The sequence below is a fragment of the Chaetura pelagica genome, unplaced genomic scaffold, assembly GCF_000747805.2.
Source record: "Chaetura pelagica isolate M959 unplaced genomic scaffold, ChaPel_1.0 scaffold118, whole genome shotgun sequence".
NCBI lineage: Eukaryota > Metazoa > Chordata > Aves > Apodiformes > Apodidae > Chaetura > Chaetura pelagica.
The window spans coordinates 963293-985181 of NW_009954408.1; the positions used below are offsets into that span (position 1 = coordinate 963293).

At 51.2% G+C, this 21889-nt stretch overlaps 1 protein-coding gene across 1 annotated transcript; it reads right to left on the reverse strand.

The window, feature by feature from the left end:
* Nucleotides 1–9002: 9002 nt before the first annotated feature.
* On the reverse strand, nt 9003–12681 carry DDO (D-aspartate oxidase). The gene is made up of 4 exons (XM_010004346.1): nt 12486–12681; nt 11837–11945; nt 10385–10561; nt 9003–9570 (listed from the first exon to the last, which is right to left on the reverse strand). Exons 1-4 carry the CDS (start codon nt 12655–12657, stop codon nt 9003–9005), a joined length of 1026 nt encoding a protein of 341 aa, XP_010002648.1. The 5' UTR covers nt 12658–12681.
* Nucleotides 12682–21889: the final 9208 nt, after the last annotated feature.

The window sequence follows — 21889 nt, forward strand, 5'->3', positions numbered from 1 at the left end:
TTCCTTGGATTCTCCAAGGGCTGTTGATGGATGTCAAACATTCCTCTCATAAAATGATTAAACGAATAAAAATGCTTTTATTTTTTTGTCTCTGCTTAAGAGCCCTGCTGGATTTGCTATGAGCCACTTGCCCAAATCTGCAGGGCAGGGCAAAGGGAGGCCTTTTCCTCCTCTTCCCCCTCTGACATGCCTTAAAAACCACGGTGACGTTGGTCCCTGGCACATGAAAACAGGGAGGTTTTGTGTAGAAACTTTCACAAGGCCATTTTAAAAGCAGCTGCATGAAGAGGAGCACGACGTGTCCTTCCCCCCAGAAGATGCAGGAGTCAGAGCTTTGGTCCAGGCCTGTTTTATTGCCTTTCACATTCCCATGGCAAAGCTCTGCCACAGCCCCCAGGAACACAGGTGGAACACTGGTAGCTCCCAGGGGGATGCTCAGTCAGGGCTTTGCTCACTTCTGCTCCTTAAAACTGCAGCTGGAGATCCTGGGAGCAGCTCCCTCAGGCAGCAGCTCTGCAAGGGGAGCCCTCCCTCCTCCCCACACCTTCAGTCCCACTGGAAAGAACCTCTCCCTTGTCACCTTTCAGGTGTTGGCAGTGAGAAGTGACTTGCCCATCCTGCTCTATCACCCACTCACCTCTGCTGAGAAACACCTGCCTGAACAGAACTCAGGGCCAAGGCTCAGCTCTGTGGATCATCAAAACCACCTCTCAGCTCAGGTTTGAAAACAACAGCTTAAAAAAAAAAGCCAAAAGGGGCATTCAGATGCCCTGTCCCATTAGCTCCCCTCGTGCTCCTGGGCAGCTGAAGCAGCTTTAACACAAGAGGGATGGTTCTGCTCAGCCCCAGGCAGCAGCTCCTTTCCCTCCAGCACAGAGATTCAAACACCACGGCCCAAGGTGTGCTCTGGGTTTGATGAGAGTTGATCATTAACAGCCTGGAGAGGGGACCACAGTTTTACCTCCAAGTCACACTTCTGTGCCTTCACACACACAAGCCTGGACCTGCTCAGGGAATTCACTGCAGGAAGGAGAAGAGGGAGGAGAAAGCCCCTCAGCAGGGGATGCTCTGCAGCTCTGCTGTCCCTGGGCCTTATTTATTCATTTATTTATTATAAATAATTTATTTATTTAACCTTATTTAACCCTCATCTTCATGCTACCTACTCATGCAACCCCTGCCTCCAGCAGCAAGTGCTTCACTCCTGGAGAGGAACAACAGTGACTTTGAGCTCTGCCCCTTCCTTAAATTGTCTGATCATTCTGGACAAGCCAAACTCTGCCTGCTTTTTAAAGCATAGGCTGGTAATCATATTGAGCAGACAGGGTGTAAAAATGGAAAAGCTGTCTCACCACTGTCAGGGTTTCATGCTGGGCCAGCAATTAAACAAAGGACAGATGCTCTCTGTTAAGCCCCCTCCCCTCCACAGGGAAAGGAGAAGGAATAAGGGAGAGAGACTTAGGGGCTGGCAACTGAACTGCACAGCAGTAATGAAAAGGAAAATAATGAAATATAGACAAATATATGCAAATACATACAAAAAGCACCATCACCCCCCCAGTAACACTCAGGTCACCACCAAGGCTGCAGGGGAGGACCTGGAAAAGCCCTGGACTCGACTCATGGAATCAGCAGCAGACAGGAGCTGGGTGCAGGGACCAGGACCAAAGGCAGATGAACACACAGAGCACTCCCAGGATGCTGCCCATAGACTGAAAGAACCTGATCCTTCTGATCCCTCAAATTCATACAGGGTAGGGGATGGACTACTTGATTTGGTCAATCTGTCTGGTCCACTCCTCCCCACAGGAGGGTTGCAGGTGTGACCCCTTTGCCCCTCTCTGGTTCTGGAGCAGATGATGTTTCCCAGCCCCCAGCAGTGCCCTGCTCCTGCACATCATTCTCCAGCCCCCCCTCTCACCATGGAGCATCATCAGCCCAAGAAACAAACACAGACTGAAGAACACGCCACTGGTTTCAGCAACTGCAGCTGCTTCACTGAGAAGTAAAACCTCTAAACAGATAATTGGTTCTATCCTGGCTCAAGCCAGGGCAGCCAATTATTTAAAAAAAAAAGACATTCCAGTTTACAGGAATTAAGCAGTGAGTTCTCACATGCAGCTCGTGGACTCCTGCAGAAAGATTTTTGTAATCTCAGTTTGTTGCCTTTATTTCCCCTGTATCCACAGTGTCATTCCAGACAGATGTCCAGCTCTGCTTAAAAATTACCCTGAGCTCCTATCAGACACTCCTGTTTTCTGTAGGGTTTAAAGATTATCTTGGTGTTACTCTGGGCTCAGCTTCCTCCCACTTTTTTGTTGTTTTTTTAGTTGTAATTAATTTTACTGGCATTTTTACACTTCTCAGCTCAAGAATTAATACCTTTTATTTAAAAAAAAATAAATGTAATTCAGCAAAGGGATTAATCTATAATGCCCAGAATTCTACCAAACATCACAGCTGGAATAGCAATTATGGCTTTAAGAAGTTATATAAGCCTTTTTATTACATGTTTTTAATGAGTTTACATAGCTGGGAGAGTTGGGGTGTTCAGCCTGGAGAAGAGAAGGCTCCAGGGAGACCTTAGAGCACCTTCCAGGGCCTGAAGGGGCTCCAGGAAAGCTGGGGAGGGGCTTGGGACAAGGGCAGGGAGGGAGAGGACAAGGAGGAATGGATGAAAACTGGAGGAGGGGAGACTGAAGTGAGACATGAGGAGGGAATTGTGGAGTGTGAGGGTGGTGAGAGCCTGGCCCAGGTTGCCCAGGGAAGCTGTGGCTGCCCCATCCCTGGCAGTGTTGAAGGGCAGGTTGGATGGGGCTTGGAGCAGCCTGGGCTGGTGGGAGGTGTCCCTGCCCATGCAGGGGGTTGGGACTGGATGGTCTTGAAGGTCCCTTCCAACCCAAAGCAGGCTGTGATTCCATGAAAAGGATGACCCCTGCAGGAACACCTAACCTGGATACAAACTCTTGGCTAAGAAGGTTATTCCACTTTGAATCAGCACCAAAATCTCTGCCTCACTGGTGCTGCTCCACGTGGCATTGAGGACAATCTGCCCTGAAAGGAGCCTGTGGGAAGAGCACAGAGTTTTATCCTCTCTATCTGGTCCTGGCCAGGCTGCTTGGCTGCAGGGCAGCCCTGGCATCTTGTCTGCTGAGAGCAAGGCCAGTTCCCTCCTCCTCTGTAGGGTTTTGTATAAGACATTTAAAATTCACCCGTTGGAGGAGAGGATTTGCTGACCACATGGGAACAGTTTAGAAAAGCAACCTTCATCTTACAGCTAAGGACAGTGGTACTGAATTTAGTGTCCTGCAAAGATCATAGAATCATGGAATGCCAGGTTGGAAGGAACCTCAAGGACCATCTGGTCCAACCTTTATGGGTTGGGATACTTTGCAGACACTAAAGGTCAATGCATATTATCAGATTGGACTGTGTACTGGACATCATTAGTGCACACCTCCTGTCCTATGAAAGCTGCTTTTTGACCATCAGGTCCATCAGGGATGCTGCCAGCCTGTCCCAGCTTTTCTTTCATCCCATTGCCTTTAAGGAGGCAGGAACAGCACAGACACATCCCAGCACATCCAGCAGCAATGCCAGACAGACTGGAAAAAGTACAGAGTGCATTAATTATGGGTCTTCCTTTAGTTTTGAAACTGCTACTGGGAACACAGAATCACAGACTGGTTTGGGTTGGAAGGGACCTTCAAGATCATCCAGTCCCAACCGCCTGCATGGGCAGAGACACCTCCCACCAGCCCAGGCTGCTCCAAGCCCCATCCAACCTGCCCTTCAACACTGCCAGGGATGGGGCAGCCACAGCTTCCCTGGGCAACCTGGGCCAGGCTCTCACCACCCTCACAGCAAAGAATTTCCTCCTCATGTCTCACCTCAATCTCTCTTCTTTCAGCTTAAAACCTTTGCCCCTTCATCTCCCTGAAGCCCCCCCTGTACCCCCTTGGCCAGCAGGAGAGCAAAGCATCAGGCTCCCTCCATGGCTCCAGTGCATTCCCTGAGGGAAGGGCTGTTTTCCACACCTTCCCTGCAGCCAAAAAGCCAACAGGTTGTGCACATGCAGGTGTTTCAGCAGCACCTGCAGCCTGGGTGGTTGCTTCATTCTCTGGTGGTCCAGAAAATAATCCAGGTTTCCTTCCCCTGTTTGGCTCACAAATGTGAGCAAAGGCTGAGGGGAGGCCTGCTCAGCTGAGCATCTGCAGAAGGCAGGGAGAACAGGCAGCAGTGACAGTGACACAGCCCGTGGTGCCCACCTCTCACACTGTGACAAACACCTTGTCCCCCAGGGCAGGTGATGAGCAGCGTGTGGGACACATCCCTGGCTGCTGCCAGGGGCTGGGACAGACTCAGCAGGGAAACAAAAGTATGGGGAAAATATTCCCTGGTGCTTCTCTCAGGTTTGCAAATCCCATTGGTACCAAGCTGTCTGCTTTCAGAGAAGTTCCCCTCTGCTTTCTTGTCTCCCCCACTCCTTCCTCCCAAGGCTGAGCTTTGGCCCAACACCCACCTTTCCTTCTCTAAAATATGGGGCTTTGACTTCATTGAGAGACACAGAAATGGGGGTGGGGAGTGTGTGTGTGTGTGTGTGTATCCCCAGGAAGAAAAGAGCCCATTTCAGCCCAGCCCTAAACCAGTGCCAGTCCCTGATGCCTGAGCACCCCGAGAGGTGTGTGGGCTCCCCAGGAGCCAGGCCAGGCAGGGGGTGCAAAGCCCAGGCTGCAGCCCCACAGGGACCCCTAGCCCCACAGGGACCCCCAGCACGGGCACAGCTGGGGGGCTGGGGGGTCCCACATCCCCCCCAACACGAGGCACCAAGGACATTTGACCTCCCAAGGCAGCCTTGGGATGGGGGAAAAGCTCTGGGACACACAGCTTTGTTATAATCCCTTTATTAGTATTGCTATTATTATTACCTTTATTATTATTATTATTACTATTGTTATTACTGTTATTCTTACTATTATTACCAATATTGTATATACATATTTATTTATTACTGTTATTTATTGTTATTTGCTATTTATTATTATTATTGCCACAACTATCATTACTATCATCACTATTATTAGGAGCATTATGATCATTATTAGGATGATTATCAACACCAGCTTCATCCTGCTGCTACCTTCACATTTCTATTTCCTCCATGGACTCATTTTTTAAGCCCTTCCCCGTGATATTTTAGGGCCCTGAGTGACTCACGATGGTTTCTCCAGCTCCTCTTGCAGACCCCAAACCCCTCAGAGCCTTGTAGGTCTGTGGGAGCCCAACAGGCACCCCCATTTCCCCCAGCTAAGCATCTTCCCTCAGCACCTGCTTGATCCAACACCTCCCTCTGCTGGAAAAGAAGGAATAAAGCAGGATAAACGCACAAATGACTCCACCGCTGGGACAACCACACAACAACCCTCAGGCCCTGATGTTCTCCCTCTGATTTCTGCAGTTATTCCAAATCAATCCCAGTGTGTCACAGGGAAATTCAACTCCCATCGAAGCCTGCTGGGAAAGGGTGTAACAAAGGGGAAATGCCCATTTTCCTCGATTTTTTTTTTCCCCCAGGAATTCAGCAGGTTTGTTTCAAGTAGAGGCAAAAGCATCGGGACAAGGTGTCCCTGGGGTTTGGTTTCTGGGGAGAAAATCCACTCAATTCCCTGCTGCAGAAACCGAGGGGTTTGTGCCCCAGCTCTAAAAAGCATCACCCAGCCCCTCTGCTGCCTGCCAAGGCAGGGAGGGACAGAAATGCCTCAAAATATGATCTTTCCCTTTCTGTGCCATAACTACACCCCTGAAGTTCCCTGGCAGCCTGTCAGGGTTGGAAGGGACCTCCAGGGATCATCCAGTCCCACCCCACTCCAGCAGGACCCCCAGGAGCACATCCCACAGGGCTGCATCCAGGGGTGAATCTCTCCAGAGAAGGGGACTCCACAGCCCCCTGGGCAGCCTGTCCCAGGGCTCTGTCACCCTCACAGCCAAGAAGTTTCTCCCCACCTTTCAGGGGCACTTCCCATGTTCCAGCTGGTGCCCGTTGCCCCTCGCCCTGTCCCTGGGCACTGCTGAGCAGAGTCTGGCTCCATCCTCCTGCACCCACCCTCAGACACGTGTAGGCAGTGATCAGGTCTCCCCTCAGCCTTCTCTTCTCCAGGCTGAGCAGCCCCAGCTCCCTCAGCCTTTCCTCAGCAGGGAGATGCTCCAACCCCCCCAACCACCTTTGTTGCAAACTGCCTGCAAGGAGCTGCAAAAACCACCTCGTGAGCCTGGGCAAAGCAATGGCAGGTGAGGTTCAGTGTGGGGAACAGCAGAGAAAACTGAGCTGGAAGGAAGGGCCCCCCAGCAGCCAGTCTCTGAAACACCAGGACAGGCATCTTGGAATTAGGTGCTTCTACTCAGAGGTCAGTGAAAACTCATTAGTGGCTAATAAAGCAATGGAATATTAAAAACATAAGGAAGGGAAGGGAGATCCCATCAATGAAATTCACCCCCTACCTTAAGTATCATGTGCAGTTCTGCTCCCTCCTTCTCAAAAAGGGTATTTTGGAGCAAGAGAAGGTATAAAGGAAGCACAAAGATATGGAGTGACTTTATGTGGGTAGCAGCTACCTGCAGCAAGGCTCTTCAGAGTCTGGAAGGAAGAGTGGTAGAGCTCTGTACCTACATCAAGGGTCATGGGGAAACCAGTCCCTGCTTCTCATAAGGTGCAAGAAAGGGGCACCAAATGGTGTTCCCAGGTTTAAGACAAACATGAAGGCAAGGAGCTCTGTGCAGAGAAGTGTCACCTGATGGGGAACCTGCTGTCATAAGATGCTGGGGACTAGGGAAGTGCCACACGTGGTTTCAGAGGCAACCTGACAATGGTGTGGAAGATAAATCACCTGAGGGCCAGGGAACACTCAGCTGGGTGTGCCAGACTATGCCAGAAGTGGCCCTTTCCCTGCTGGCCACGGCCAGAGCTGGGCTGCCAGACTGATCCTCAACCTTTGGGCCATTTTTACCTACCAGGCAACTTCCAGAAGCAACTTAAGAGAAAACCTCCCCACCTTGCAGAGCAGAAGGGCACAACCAGAGCTCTGGTTCCTCATGGGGCCACCAACACCCCAGCAGCACCAGCAGTGTCTCTTGCTCCAGGATAAGCCACCGTTTGTTACTTTTAAAGATTAAAATAAAGATTAATACAACCTGTTCTTACGATATTTCCATGTCTTCTTCCTGCTCTGGGTGAGATGAGGACAAAGCTGCAGTTTGTCAAGCCCTGTGCCAGCAGAGCTGCCAAGAGTAGCAGCTCTGCCCTCTGGTACTGCTGGAGAGGACAAATGATGTGGGAGGGAGTGCAAAGTCAGCCAGCAGAGCTGAGGAGAGGGCAGGACTGGCTCAGGCTGATTCCAGGTGCTAAGTGACCTCTAATTTAATTAGATGCAGTCTGTATCTCCAGCTGTCCCTTGTGAAGAACAACTGTCCTCACACCCTGACAACAGCAGGACTTGCCAGCCAGGTCTGGCCTTTCTTGGCCCTGTTAGGCCATCCCAAATGAAAGAACCCCTCTTGCTTATGAGAAGAAGCACTACAGAAGTGACCTTTGCTCCATGACTAGAACTTTATTGATCAGCTCATTTTAATCACGTGTACTCTTCAAGAATTTAGATTGGCTTTCTAAGGAGAAAAAGAAACAAACCCCAACCTAGTCTGAAGTGGCTGCCAAGGCTCTTGGAATGAGCCATTTCAGATGTCACGAGTGGTTTAATCACCAACAGTCAGACCTGTCCCATGATGGAAGGGGCAGCTCTGGGGAGTGGGTCTCCATCCACAGCAGAGGGATTGAAATGCTGAGGGGGTGTGAAGCTCAGCCCAACCCCTGCTCAGAGTGAGGTCTGGGTTTGGTGGCACAGCTTCCTCACAGCAGGAGCTTCCTCACCTCCAGTTACAGACAGATTTGTCTTCAGAGTGTTTATCTTGTCTCAACTGGCCCTCCTCTCCCTTGTGAAACTGAAGCTGGTGTTAAGATCCTTGCTGGTTTGTTGCTGATTTATTGGCATCAGCTGCTCAAGGAGAGCAGGCAGGGCTGAGGACAAGGAGAGGAGATGCTGGATTCCTAAGCCCACCCTGAAAAACCCTCTGCTGTAGAACACAGGACATGTCAGTGCTGCTGTTGGGGCTGGGGGCAATAATCTGTGTCTGAGTGCAAAATCACAGGGGTTGGAAAAAACAAGGTCTTTACAAACAAGCATGAAGAAAGATGCACAAAACTGTAGTTCCCAGGGGACCACCTCCTCTTGCAGAAACTTGGGAGAGTTTCCTGGGTGTGATAAGAGGTCCTGCAGTGAGCACCTCACAGACCTGCTCTTAAAATGTGCATGGCAGTGACCTGACATGGCTTGCTGGGACAGCTGACCTGGAGCACTGCCCTGCAGCACTGCCTGGGGCTTTCTTTGCCTTGGGAATCACACAGAAAATGGTGAAGGTGGATGGCAAGATGGCAGGAGCCAGGGCAGTGCTACATCAGATTTCATAGGAGGGAACTGGTTTTCACTGCATTTGAACCCAATGCATCCAGTGCCCTTTGGCTGCAGGTGATGAAATGCTGAACTGGTGTTACTGGTATGGCCCTGCAGCAATGGGATCCTGTTATGTGAGGAATATTGATGTGTCTTCTCTTGTCCTTGACATGAGGCCAGGAGAAATCATAGAATCATGGAATTGTTTGGGTTGGAAGGGACCTTCAAGATCATCCAGTCCCAACCCCCTGCATGGGCAGGGACACCTCCCAGGGCAGAAGCAACATCAGATGGAGGAGAAGAACAGCTGGACTAACACTGGACTAACATCATGTCTCTCCAAGGTGGCAACTGGAAGCCAGGTGAGATACCACTGAACATCTGCAATGGCACAAGCTGTTGCCTTAGGTCCCTTCTATCCCAGAAGGGAACAAAAGTCCAGAGGTGCTACTAGGAGATGCAGCACTAGCCTGTTGGGAATGGAAAAGGAGCCTCTGGGATTCAAAGCTTGGCCCTGGACGAGGAGTCCTGCAGGGCAGCAATGCATTCTCCCACCAGGCGAGCAGCCTCTTTGGCTGTGCCCCTGTGCACTGAAAAGCCACCTGCCCCATGCCCATAGTTGTGGACCACCAGGAGCTTAACTCCTCCTTGGCTCAAGACCTCTCTCTGCAGCCTCACACCCTGCCTGGCTGGCCTCAGACCCACCTTCACCTTGATCTCCTGAGCCCCTCGCAGGGAGGGCTCAAGGGAGCAGCACCTCTCCAAGATGTCTTTGGCAGCCCCAGGATCAGGAGACAGATTCCAGTTGTCCTTTTCCCTGGTTCCCCCCAGGGTCACCCTGTGTATCCCTGGGTAGATGTAGGTTAAACCATCCCCATCACGGATGAAGTTTTTCACCCAAGGAGCATCAACCTGGAGTACTTGTCCCCTGATGGGGAAGAGCTTCTCATCCCCCACCAGCTGGTGGGCTCCAATGCCTGCACAGTTGACAACAACGTTGTATTCACTGCTCAGCTCCCACAGGGCTGCAACTTTCCTGGTCTGCATCTGGACACCAGCTGCTTTCAACCTGCAAAGAAGACCCCAGAAATGAGGCAGAAAAGAAACCCCCAGCCCCTCAGAGAATTATTACACACACACACAAGTCCATGAGCCAGGTTGCCCTCAGCACACTGACCAAAGCCAAGGAACAGGTGGGATGAAGGAAGCAAAGAAAATGCCACGGGGTTCCTGTTCATCATCTGTATGATTTGGTCTCATCAAAGTGATTATTCAGTTTGTTTGAGCTGGAAAAGGTACAGCAAATTTATCAGTAATAGAGAGGGGTCAGAGTCACAGACTGGTTTGGGTTGGAAGGGACCTTCAAGACCATCCAGTTCCAACCCCCTGCATGGGCAGGGACACCTCCCACCAGCCCAGGTTGCTCAGAGCCCCAGACATCATCCCAGACATGCCTATTCTCCCAGGGGTTGGGTGGAGCTTCCAGAACAGAGGCAAATATTTGGGAATTTTGACAAGTGAGGAGCAACCACAAATTTCCTCAGGACACATCAGGCTCCTGAGGTACCTCCCAGGTCTGGCTGGCCAAGCATGGCCCCTGTGGCCATGTCAGTCCCATGCCCAGAGGTGTTCCCACTCCAAGCCCTGCTGTACAGCCACAGTGGTACAAAGTGGGTAATTGCACAAATGGGACCTTTCACATTTTGGAAATACTGGGTATTTCTTTGTGCTCCTCCTCCAGGAAGAGCTTGCTGCATCCTGCCCAGTAAGAAACAGCCATTTTCCAGTTCTGTTCAAACCTAAGGCCTCAAGGAGGCCCCAGCTCTCCCCCAGCCCCTCTGCCTGGGTTTCTCACTGCAGGTCCAGCCTACAGCAAAACCAACCTTTTCTCCAGCCACAGCAGGTAGGGGGGACAATCACATTTCAGTGTTGTGAAGGCCTGACCAAACTGGTGCTGAGGAAACTTCTGGAGTTCTGCTTGAGACATGGGTCGAAATCCCAGGACAACATCTGACCAGAAAGGCAGCTCTTCCTTGGGAGGGTTTTTAAAGACTTGCCATCTAAAAGGACACAGGGAAAAAGCTGCAAAAGTTAGGTGCTGTTGCCCTGCCATGTTCTCATAGAATGGTCTGGGTTGGAAGGGACCTTCAAGACCATCCAGTTCCAACCCCTGCATGGGCAGGGACACCTCCCACCAGCCCAGGCTGCTCCAAGCCCCATCCAACCTGCCCTTCAACACTGCCAGGGATGGGGCAGCCACAGCTTCCCTGGACAACCTGGGCCAGGCTCTCACCACCCTCACACTCCACAATTCCCTCCTCATGTCTCACCTCAATCTCCCCTCCTCCAGTTTTCATCCATTCCCCCTTGTCCTCTCCCTCCCTGCCCTTGTCCCAAGCCCCTCCCCAGCTTTCCTGGAGCCCCTTCAGGCACTGGAAGGTGCTCTAAGGTCTCCCTGGAGCCTTCTCCTCTCCAGGCTGAACACCCCAACTCTCCCAGCCTGGCTCCAGAGCAGAGCTGCTCCAGCCCTTGGATCATCTCTGTGGCCTCCTCTGGACTCTCTCCAGGAGCTCCATGTCCCTCCTGTGCTGGGGGCTCCAGAACTGGACACATTATGTGTCACAGCAGTCTCAGCACTAACCCAGGAACCTGTTCCCACCCATCAGGGCAGCTCTGCCAGGCTCACAGCAGGGAATGGTGCTGCCCCTGCTGCAGTGCCCACCCTGGCACACAGGCAGAGGGGCTGTCACAGCCCAGCTTGCAGGTGACACACTGAACTGGAGAGAGTTCTTCCAGCTATACTGCATGAACTTCCAGCTGTAGGAGCACAAAGTCCCCTCACACGGTGTCCCCACCACGTCTGCAGCCACCCTGGCTGGATCCTTCAAGTAGGGCCACTTGCACACTGGCTCACCTTTTTTGGGTACCCATAAAAGCTACAGAGTTCCTGGCCTCAACACTCCCAAAAGGTGAATTTCTGTGTAGAAAACAGGCAGCATAAAACATCTGCAGTGCACACCTATACCTAGCTGCTGAAGCTGGAGGATTCTGCAGTCCCATCCCACCCCTGCTGCAAGGAACTGGTGTGGAACACATCAGTTACCAAGTGACATTTGGTGGTGGCCAGTCTTGAGTGGCTTCTCTGTGCACACCCATCCACGAATTTTGCTTGAAAATACATCAGACCTGAGCAGCTGCAATGCAGTTTCTTGGGAATATGATCACAAGAGCTGCTCCAGGAAGGGAATATGCCTGAACTCCAGCAAGGAAAACCTCTCTGCCTGCTCCCACACACGACACATGCACACCAAAGGCTGCCCCAGAGCCATTCTTACCCAGAGACCAGGTGGACACCAGCCTCTGAGGCCTCTGCTGAGCTGCTGATGGCAAAAAGGTACGTGAAGGTCTCTCTGAACCACTGCTTCTGCAGGTGGGGGGGTGTGCCTGGGGATGAACAACACCAAACATGCTGAGAGGGAGAAGGCAGAGAAGAGAATCATAGAATTGTATCACAGAACCACAGAATGGTTTGGGTTGGAAGGGTCCTTCAAGACCATCCAGTCCCAACCCCCTGCATGGGCAGGGACACCTCCCACCAGCCCAGGCTGCTCCAAGCCCCATCCAACCTGCCCTTCAACACTGCCAGGGATGGGGCAGCCACAGCTTCCCTGGGCAACCTGGGCCAGGCTCTCACCACCCTCACAGGAAAGAACTTTTTCCTAATGTCCAACCTGAATCTCCCCTCTCTAAGCTTCAGGCCACTGCCCCTTGTCCTCTCACTACATACCTGTGTAAGAAGCCCTACCCCAGCTTTCTTGTAGGGCCCCTTCAGGTATTGGAAAGAGAATGCAGAGAGGAGAACACAGAGAGGAGGATGCAGAGAGAAGTGCAAGGAAACAGGACATGCAGGGAGCACAGGACACTTTGCATCCTGACCCTCTGTGGGTCCCTGCACACCCAGGCACACAGCTGGGCTGCACCCACCTGGGCAGGTGTGAGGGATGAGCATCCCAGCTGCCACGTCACTCGTTGTGTTGGGGCTGAACTGGTCTGAGAGGACAGTGAGGGAGCAGCCAGGACAGGTCTCCATGATGCACTGGGCTGTGGACAGGCCAATGACTCCAGCACCAACCACTGCGACCTTGGCTGCTGCCATCTCCAGGGTGCAGAGCCAGAGGAGAGAGGCACCTACATGCATTTGGAAAGAACACATAATGACCCATGTCATCAATATCCCTGATGGACACACTTGTCAGGCTGTGAAACACCCACACAAGATGGAATGTAACCCAGGTTGCTCAGAGCCCCATCCAACCTGGCCTTGAACATGTCATGGATGGAGCTTGGAGCAGCCTGGGCTGGTGGGAGGGGTCCCTGCCCATGCAGGGGGGGGGACTGGGTGGTGTTGAAGGTCCTTTCCAACCCAAACCATTCTGTGATCCTCTGATAACTGAAGACTAAGTGCTGCACACCGAGAGCCAAGACGTGGGTGAGGACTGAAAGAACCTCCCACCAGCCTTTGGTAGGAGAAATAATTTTTGGAAATTTGGAAATTGGCTTTCAGGCACCACGAGCAAAATGGTTGTTTGAACATCAGGGTCTCCAGCAAAGAGGTCTGTCACTGCCCCCCAGCCAGAGCCTCAAGAGTGTTTTGTACTGGTACTTGTTATTTTTTAAAAAAAACAAACTAAATCTAAAACAAGCAAACAAAACAAAACAAAACACAAAAAACACAGAAAAAAAAGTAACAAGAAATTAGGGGAGATTTAATAATGCTGAAATTACTTTTGTCAGGAAAATTGGTTCTGAGAAAGGTCCCTGAACACTGTTTTATTAACAAACCTTCTGACAGCTGTGGAAACCCCAGGGGGCTGGCCCAGCAAGCCCCCCACAGCCCTTGGGTGACCACAGCCCTGCTGAGCACACCCCCCAGGCAGGTGCTGCCTCTGCCAGAGATGTGCTCCTGGTTGTCCCTCACTGCTCTCCTTCACTGGAGCCCCTGGACCTTGGATTGAATGTCCTGACTGACCTCTCTGCTGCCAGGGAAGAAAAGGGAGCTGTGCCTCGGCAGGGGTTCAGGTTTCACAGGCCTTCCCAGTCCCTATGGGTTTTTCTGCAGGCAAACTGGTTTGATATCAACTGATCCTGGTGTTGCGAAAGCCAGCGAGGGTGGGAAGGGGCTGCTGGGGGCACTGGGGCCTGCAGGAACAGCTCTGAAGGGCACAACGTGCACCCAGTGAGCACGACAACACTTGTCTGGCACTTAACTGCTGCAACCCAGGGGCACGTCAAGCCTGAAGGTGCTGAACCAGGTGCAAGGCTCACCTGCAGCTCTGCACGTCCCTGGGAGGGCACAGGAGGAGAAAACACCTTCAGCTGGTCTGGCAGGTCAGCCTAAGCACGGTGACACTTCTCACCCCCCCCTGTGCTGAGGGGTTTTGCAAAAATCAGCAGTTAAAAGGCAAATGGGCTGCCATAACTGGTGCAGAGGGAGGAGAAGGGTGTCAGGTACTGTGTGGTGCCCGGGGCGTGGGACAGAAGCCAGGCAGGTACAGGGAGGAACACTCACACCCAGTGCAGCCTCTTGGCCCCTCCGGGCTGCCCCTGGAGCTGCTACAGACCTTGGGGAACCTCAGCTGGAAGAGCTGCACAGACGCTGCTGCTTGGGCACCTTTGCTGTCCTGGCACAGCCCTTTTTCCCCCTCTGTCCCAGCTCCACCTGGCTGTGCTGGCTGCTGCCCTTGGCTGACCGGCCGTGGTTACACACCCACAGCTGGGAAAGCTGCTCTGGTGACCTGGGAATGGATCAACGGGAAGTTAAACTACAGAAAACCAAATCCCTGTTACTTTTGAAGTCCCCTGGGTTTGTTGTTTTGGTTTTTTTAACTAACTCTCAGCATGTCTAGGTGCTGAAACGTGTTTTCCTTTCTGTCTGCACGTCCCTGGGAGGGCACAGGAGGAGAAAACACCTTCAGCTGGTCTGGCAGGTCAGCCTAAGCACGGTGACACTTCTCACCCCCCCCTGTGCTGAGGGGTTTTGCAAAAATCAGCAGTTAAAAGGCAAATGGGCTGCCATAACTGGTGCAGAGGGAGGAGAAGGGTGTCAGGTACTGTGTGGTGCCCAGGGTGTGGGACAGAAGCCAGGCAGGTACAGGAACACTCACACCCAGTGCAGCCTCTTGGCCCCTCCGGGCTGCCCCTGGAGCTGCTACAGACCTTGGGAAACCTCAGCTGGAAGAGCTGCACAGACGCTGCTGCTTGGGCACCTTTGCTGTCCTGGCACAGCCCTTTTTCCCCCTCTGTCCCAGCTCCACCTGGCTGTGCTGGCTGCTGCCCTTGGCTGACCGGCCGTGGTTACACACCCACAGCTGGGAAAGCTGCTCTGGTGACCTGGGAATGGATCAACGGGAAGTTAAACTACAGAAAACCAAATCCCTGTTACTTTTGAAGTCCCCTGGGTTTGTTGTTTTGGTTTTTTTAACTAACTCTCAGCATGTCTAGGTGCTGAAACGTGTTTTCCTTTCTGATGTCCTGAAGGCAGGGGTAGCAGGGAGTGAAGGCTCCAAGCTCTGTGAACTGCCAGGGGGGCTCCCTGTCCTCCCACTGCCCCAGTCACAGAATCCCAGGGGTTGGGAGGGACCTGGAGAGCCCCCCCAGCCCAGCCCCCCTGCCAGAGCAGGGGCACCCAGAGCACATCACACAGGAACGTGGCCAGGGGGGTTGGAATGTCTCCAGAGAAGGAGACTCCACAGCCTCTCTGGGCAGCCTGGCCCAGGGCTCTGTCACCCTCACAGCAAAGAAGTTCTTCCTGAGATTCACATGGAACCTCCTGTGCTCCAGTTTGCACCCACTGCCCCTCAAGCAGCTCAGCCCTTCCCCGGGGGTGCCGAGAAGGGGCCCAATTCTGCCCTGTTGCCTCAGGACCCTGCTCAGCCCCCGCACCCCCTCCCAGCCCCCCGGGACCCTCGGGCGGGGAAGCAGCAGCCCCGGGGTGGCGGTACCTGCGGGGCCGGGAGGGCCTGCCTGCGGGGGCTCTGCCGGGAGCCCTTCCTTCCTTCTGGGAGCCCTTCCTTCCCTCTGGGGCCCTTCCTCCCCTGCTCTGGGGCCCCTTCTGGGGCCTAGGAAGGCGCTGCCGGTGCCCGGGCCGAGGCCGCCCCCGCTGGCAGCTCTCCCGGGCCTTCCCTCCTCCGGGATTATCCCCGGGACACGCCAGAGGAGGAGGTTCCAAGAGGCACGGAATGTCATGGAATCACAGCCTGGTTTGGGTTGGAAGGGACCTTCAAGACCATCCAGTTCCAACCCCCTGCATGGGCAGGGACACCTCCCACCAGCCCAGGCTGCTCCAAGCCCCATCCAACCTGCCCTTCAACACTGCCAGGGATGGGGCAGCCACAGCTTCCCTGGGCAACCTGGGCCAGGCTCTCACCACCCTCACACTCCACAATTCCCTCCTCATGTCTCACCTCCACCTGCCCCGCTCTAGGTTCAGGGTGTTTGTGCAAAGCTCAGTGTTTCAGGGCATTCCCAGTGTGTGTTTCCCTGAGAACACAGCTCAGCTGCTGCCTGCTGGTTTGTGACACCAACTCTGAACAGGATTTCCTTGAGAAACTCTTTACCCCTCTGGGCAGGACTATTTTGGAAGGCCGGACACTCTGTGCTTTGCCATATTTTAGGATGAAGGAAGGGCTTGTTTGTCCTCTCTTTCTATGTCATTCAGATGCATGACTTCCCACCACAAATGTTTGTTTACCCACGCAGGCATCTATAAAGGGAATAAATGTCAACTCTTCAGTGCTGCCAATGTTTTTCTTACCTCTGCTCTTCCCTAAAATGAACAGCACAAGGAGATGCTCCCTGGGCTAAGCCCCAGAGCCCTGGTGAACTGAAGAGCAGTTAAATTCCGTGCTGAGGACTTTGAGATGAGAAGTTTCTTGCTGTTTTATCATGAAAGAAGGGAAAAGGCACAAGGAGGCAAGAAGCTCTGCCCGACAGCCCCACTGCTGAACACCCCCTGGATGTCTGTGTGTGTGTTGTTCTGCCTGCTGTGCAAAGTTTGCCATTCTGAGCTAACAAATCAGCTGAGTAGTGTTCCAAGTGCAACACTCACCTGCTTGCATTGGAACACCCCTGGCAGCCTCTGGGGCAGCTGCTCTTTGAGGGCAAGGCATGGTGTGCTCCTTTGGGCAAGGGAGCACCAGGCTTCTGGCATGAGACACAGCCCTGATCCTACCTGGGAGCCTGGTTTCTGACCTGTGAGCAGCATTGCCACCCCAGCACACCATCGCCCCAGCCCCAGCAGGGCTTGGGAAGTGTTTCCCTCTTCCTGAGCATCCCCTTGCCTTGGTGTGCTCTCCTGGAAGGAGCAGCAGCAACGAGCAGCACTGACCTCTGTGGGCACAGCACAGCTGACCTCTTGCTGCCTTCACAGATGGCACAGACCTCTTCTCTGCCACTTCTTTCACCAGTTCAAAGATCAAGTCAGGCATCAGCCTCCATGCCCAGTTAACATTTCAGCAAAAAGGTTCAGCTGCTCCTTATTTTGCTGCTTTCCTGTGTTATTTACTTACTTCTGGGGGAATTCTCTCAGTATAATGAAGACACCAACGACACTCCCACCAAAAAGCTTTGTGAACACATTTTTCTGAGAGGTTGCCCTTTAATTCTTGGGGGTTTTTTCCATGTTAATGATCACCTCGGTCAAAACTGCCTTTCATTCTCATCACTGGCAATGAGACCGTGGAAAGAGTCTTTGCCAGGTTCACCCCCTAGTGCTGTTTTGTTGGTTTTTCTAAATTCCTCTGCAAGTCAGTCCATCTCCAGAGGGCACACAGTGAGGTTAATAATGAGATGCCTGTGAACACTCCGTGGCTGGATCCTACTCACCTGCAACAAACACTCCAGCAGTAGCCAAGCCCCTGTGTTAAGACAGGAATGCAGAGAGAGAAGAGTTGGTTTGTTCTGGTTCATTACTTCTCATTATTTATAAACCTAGATAAGCAATTTCCTTGAAAAAGCTGGTTTTGTGTACAGACCTCTCTGTAATCAGTTTTATCCATCAGTCATATTAAAATGAGGATACTTTCCTGTTTAATGGGTATACTTGGTTTTTCTCAGCTTGACTGAACTCAGTGCTCCTGCAATCAGTGTATCAGAGATGATTCAAACTTCTCAACTTTAGCAAACAAATGTTTGAACTCTGGCTACTCCCAGGGAAGACCATAAATCACCTGCCAAGGACGTATAAAGCCAGTAAAACACAAATGATGAAGCCAAGTGATGGCTGCATCTTGATCAGAAAACACGAGATTAATAAAGGATGCACCTAAAATTGAGTAATTTGAACTAATTTGAGATTTAAGGGAAGCAGAAAAATGAAGAGGTTGCTGGGAAGGGATAAGATGACAAACCACAAGGGCAATGGATTCCTGCAGCCCTCGTTTCCCTTGCACTCTCTGCCCACTCCAGTTCCTCCATGAGGAAGTTCCAGTTCACTTTCACAGCCCCTGAACCTCAAGTGGTTACAAGTTACATTGTTTTGTCATTCCGATGGTCAACTATTCTGGTTTTTGATCAGCTCACACTATTCTACAATATCTGCAGCTACTTTTGTTGCTACTGAATGTGTCCATGGGACTCCAGCCCCAGCCACACACAGAAATAAGGGCCAAAAAAAATCTTGTATTCATCCTGCAACTGAAATGCAACACATGTCCCATTTTCAGTGCATATTTTGTCATAGTCACCCCTGAACACCCTGCCCAAACCTTGGCTTACACCTGCAAACAGGAAAAAGACACACAGGTGACACTTACCATTCTCAACCATGGAGGGATTTGGCCCGTGGGGTTGGACTAGATGATCTCCAGAGGTCCCTTCCAACCCTAACCATCCTGTTACCCTGTGATCCCCATGAAGCACCAGCCTGGTCACTGGCAGGAATTAATTCAGTTATTTAAAGGTGTAAAGATTAAACAAGGTGTTTTAATTCATTTTTGCACATACTTGCAGATGGTAAATACACATTAAAAAAACTATTAACGTGTATTGTATTAATCCCACACATTCAAGGCAAACAAACCCCTGCCCACGAGTACCCACCTCCCCCAGTTACCAGAAGGACTCTCCACCTGGAACAGAACCTTGTGCAAAATCATTTGGTTACCTGGACACAAATGTGCTCCAACCTTGCTCCAGGAGAGATGCAGCAATGCAGGGACTGCTCAACTGCACTTACCAGAATGGTTCTTGATAAACTTGTTTTGTAAATTTTATTGAGTTTCATGTCTCCCCTATGAATCTGCTGTGGAATTCACACCAGCATCTTTAAGAGATGTTTGTCCCAGGGTACAGGATGACTCTCAGGCCCTCCTTTTTGCAGCCACAAATCCCTCTCTGGCATCATGCCTCCATGACCATAGCAGCATAGAATGATTCAGGTCGGAAGGGACCTTCAAGACCACCCAGTCCCAACCCCCTGCATGGGCAGGGACACCTTCCACCAGCCCAGGTTGCTCCAAGCCCCATCCAACCTGCCCTTCAACACTGCCAGGGATGGGGCAGCCACAGCTTCCCTGGGCAACCTGGGCCAGGCTCTCACCACCCTCACACTCCACAATTTCCTCCTCATGTCTCACCTCAATCTCCCCTCCTCCAGTTTTCATCCATCCCCCCTTGTCCTCTCCCTCCCTGCCCTTGTCCCAAGCCCCTCCCCAGCTTTCCTGGAGCCCCTTCAGGCACTGGAAGGTGCTCTAAGGTCTCCCTGGAGCCTTCTCTTCTCCAGGCTGAACACCCCAACTCTCCCAGCCTGTCTCCAGAGCAGAGCTGCTCCAGCCCAAGGATCATCTCTGTGCCCTCCTCTGGACTCTCTCCAGGAGCTCCATGTCTCTCCTGTGCTGAGGGCTCCAGAGCTGGACATAGAACTCCAGGGGTGGCCTCACCAGATCAGGGGGACAGAATCACCTTGCAAAAAGCCCTCCCAGGCCCAATGCTATGGAGGTTTCCTAAGTGCACACAGGGAGGTGGCAAAAATCAACTGTGAAACACAGAGGAGAATGCCAGATTCCTCCCTCCCAGAGCTGGGATGTCAGATGGGCTGTTAGACCACCTCCTGTTTCCAGAGCTGTGGCACAAAACCCCTCTGCCTTCAGGCAGGATTCCCTCCCTTGTTCAGACCTTCAGGGAACAACCAAAGGATTTGACAGACTGCACATCGTTTGCATAGCTGGTTTTTTTTTCCTACATAATTGTTTAAACTACATCAATTTGCAAAAAGAATTTGAAGTGAGCTATTAAAAGTAGAAAATACATAGTTTAAATATACAGATTCAGACTCTCAAACACATTTATGTACTATTTTTCCTTAGTGTTCATTAAACTAATGATAATTGTTCTCATTCATTAACCCAGAAAGTATGTCCTTAACAAACTGCAAGACTGTCTAATCCAATAGGAGATAAAATTTAGGGTAAAAACATCTGTCATTGTGCAACAGTGACCAACAGTTAAGACAGATAAGAATTCTAATCCAGTATCTCATAAAACCATTATCTAATTTCAGAGACATTGATCAGCACAATAAACTTGCACTAAGAGATGAAAAACACACAAATAAAAGAAGTTAAGGGCTCAGATAAACTGTGAAAAGGAATCCTCTCTATGAGAAGAAAATGTGCCCCACAGGAACAGAAGCATTTGTTCTCAAGCTCTGTGATCTCTTGCGACAGGATTTAGATAATCTATGAATATTGGAGAGGAACAAATCAACTCACCCTGTCCGTGCTACGTTTATAACACATGACTAGTGTTAAATGTTTTTCTTCATATGGAAAAAACCAAACAGAAGTGCCAGGGACAGACACAGGCAGGTTCCTTTCTTACAGCAACGTGCTTCCTCAGGTCGAAGGACACCCCAAGGTATCCTCTAAGATGCATAAAACCTGTGCACCCTCTATGCATAAAACCACAAAAGGTTTACCTCTAGATCAAGAAACTTTTTATTTCCAGGGAGAAAAAGTAACATCATTAGTTCAGGGAAATTCAGGTCTCGTTTGGATCAAAGACTAAAGAGCATCTGCCCTCAGTGACAGGAGGAACTGGCCTTCAGGGTTAAAAAGCTTTCAGCTACGTTGGGTTTTAGAACCATGGTTAAGTTTTAGCCTGTAGGGATTGCTCAGGATTATGATGCATTCCAGTTTTTACTATTTTTTTTTCCCTCTATCTTATGCATCCTGACTATAGATGCCCACATCCTGAGCCCCTCAAGTCAAAGGAACACAGAGCATGCCTTGACTATTCTTAGCAGGATAGCCCCCAAGTCAGTTATCCAGCAGGCAAGGAAGTAGGAAAATTCATTGTAATTATTCTTTAGTACCTTGTTAGAAATACACTGTGTTTTCCCCAGCACTCAAGAGTAAGGAGCTTAAGACAGGACCCTGTACAACTAAAGAGGGAGTATCAGTGTGAAAGAACCCCAAAATAATGTGGTTGCTTGGAACTCAGAGGGGTGGGGGAGCGAGGAGGGTGGTTGTAAAGTCAGACAGCACCAATTTCATTCCTTGTTAAGGCTATTGCATGATGTTTTCTTTTTTAGCATGGTTAATCCCTTGTTTAAGGCAAGGCATGAAGGATTTGGCAACAGAGCCAGAGACAGGGAGAGTTTTCTGCCCTGGGAAGTGGGAAGGGATGAGAGCAGTGGAAGAATACTGGGGCTGGGTGTGTGAGTCATCTTATCTTCAGCCATCAGAGCATGAGTTCAGTCATTCTGTGGATAACCAGGGGATTACTCACACGGGGAAGGTTGATAAGCACATGCTTGTGCTGAGCCAACACATCTGGACAGAAGCCAGTGTCCTGTGTGTGCCCTGCCGAGCTGTTCTATGCAAGTACTGGAACACTCAGAGAACTGAAGGGAGCAGGAAGGTCCCTTTCTGCTCTCTGTGTAGGTAGCACACAGGAACTGCCTAAACTTCACTGAACTTTGCATGCTTTGAGGCATGTTAGTCCTCACAGCATGTGATTTTATCCAGGATCAAAATGCTGCTTGACACTCTAATGCAGTGAAGAAAAATATCTCTTATAAGGGGATGTCAACAGTGACCCTGGTTTTGCAAGTAATTGAAACTAATATGACTGTGCAGATGTAACTGAGAAAAGTGATTGTTAAGCTCTAGAGCATATAGAATGCTTATCCACAGTGATACAGATATCTTGTTTGGGGTACATGGCAAAAAAGTGAACACCTAAACCTTGTTCTGTTGTGGTCGTAGATTCACAGCCTGGTTTGGGTTGGAAGGGACATTCAAGGTCATCCAGTTCCAACCCCCTGCATGGGCAGGGACACCTCCCACCAGCCCAGGCTGCTCCAAGCCCCATCCAACCTGCTCTTCAAC

Coding starts and splice junctions, on each gene's coding strand:
- DDO (XM_010004346.1), bottom strand. CDS start 12,657: ATGGCAGCAGCCAAGGTCGCAGTGGTTGGTGCTGGAGTCATTGGCCTG. Junction 11,946..12,485: donor CATCCCTCACACCTGCCCAG/GTGGGTGCAGCC, acceptor GTTCATCCCCAG/GCACACCCCCCCACCTGCAG. Junction 9,571..10,384: donor CTGCTGTGGCTGGAGAAAAG/GTTGGTTTTGCT, acceptor TCTTCTTTGCAG/GTTGAAAGCAGCTGGTGTCC.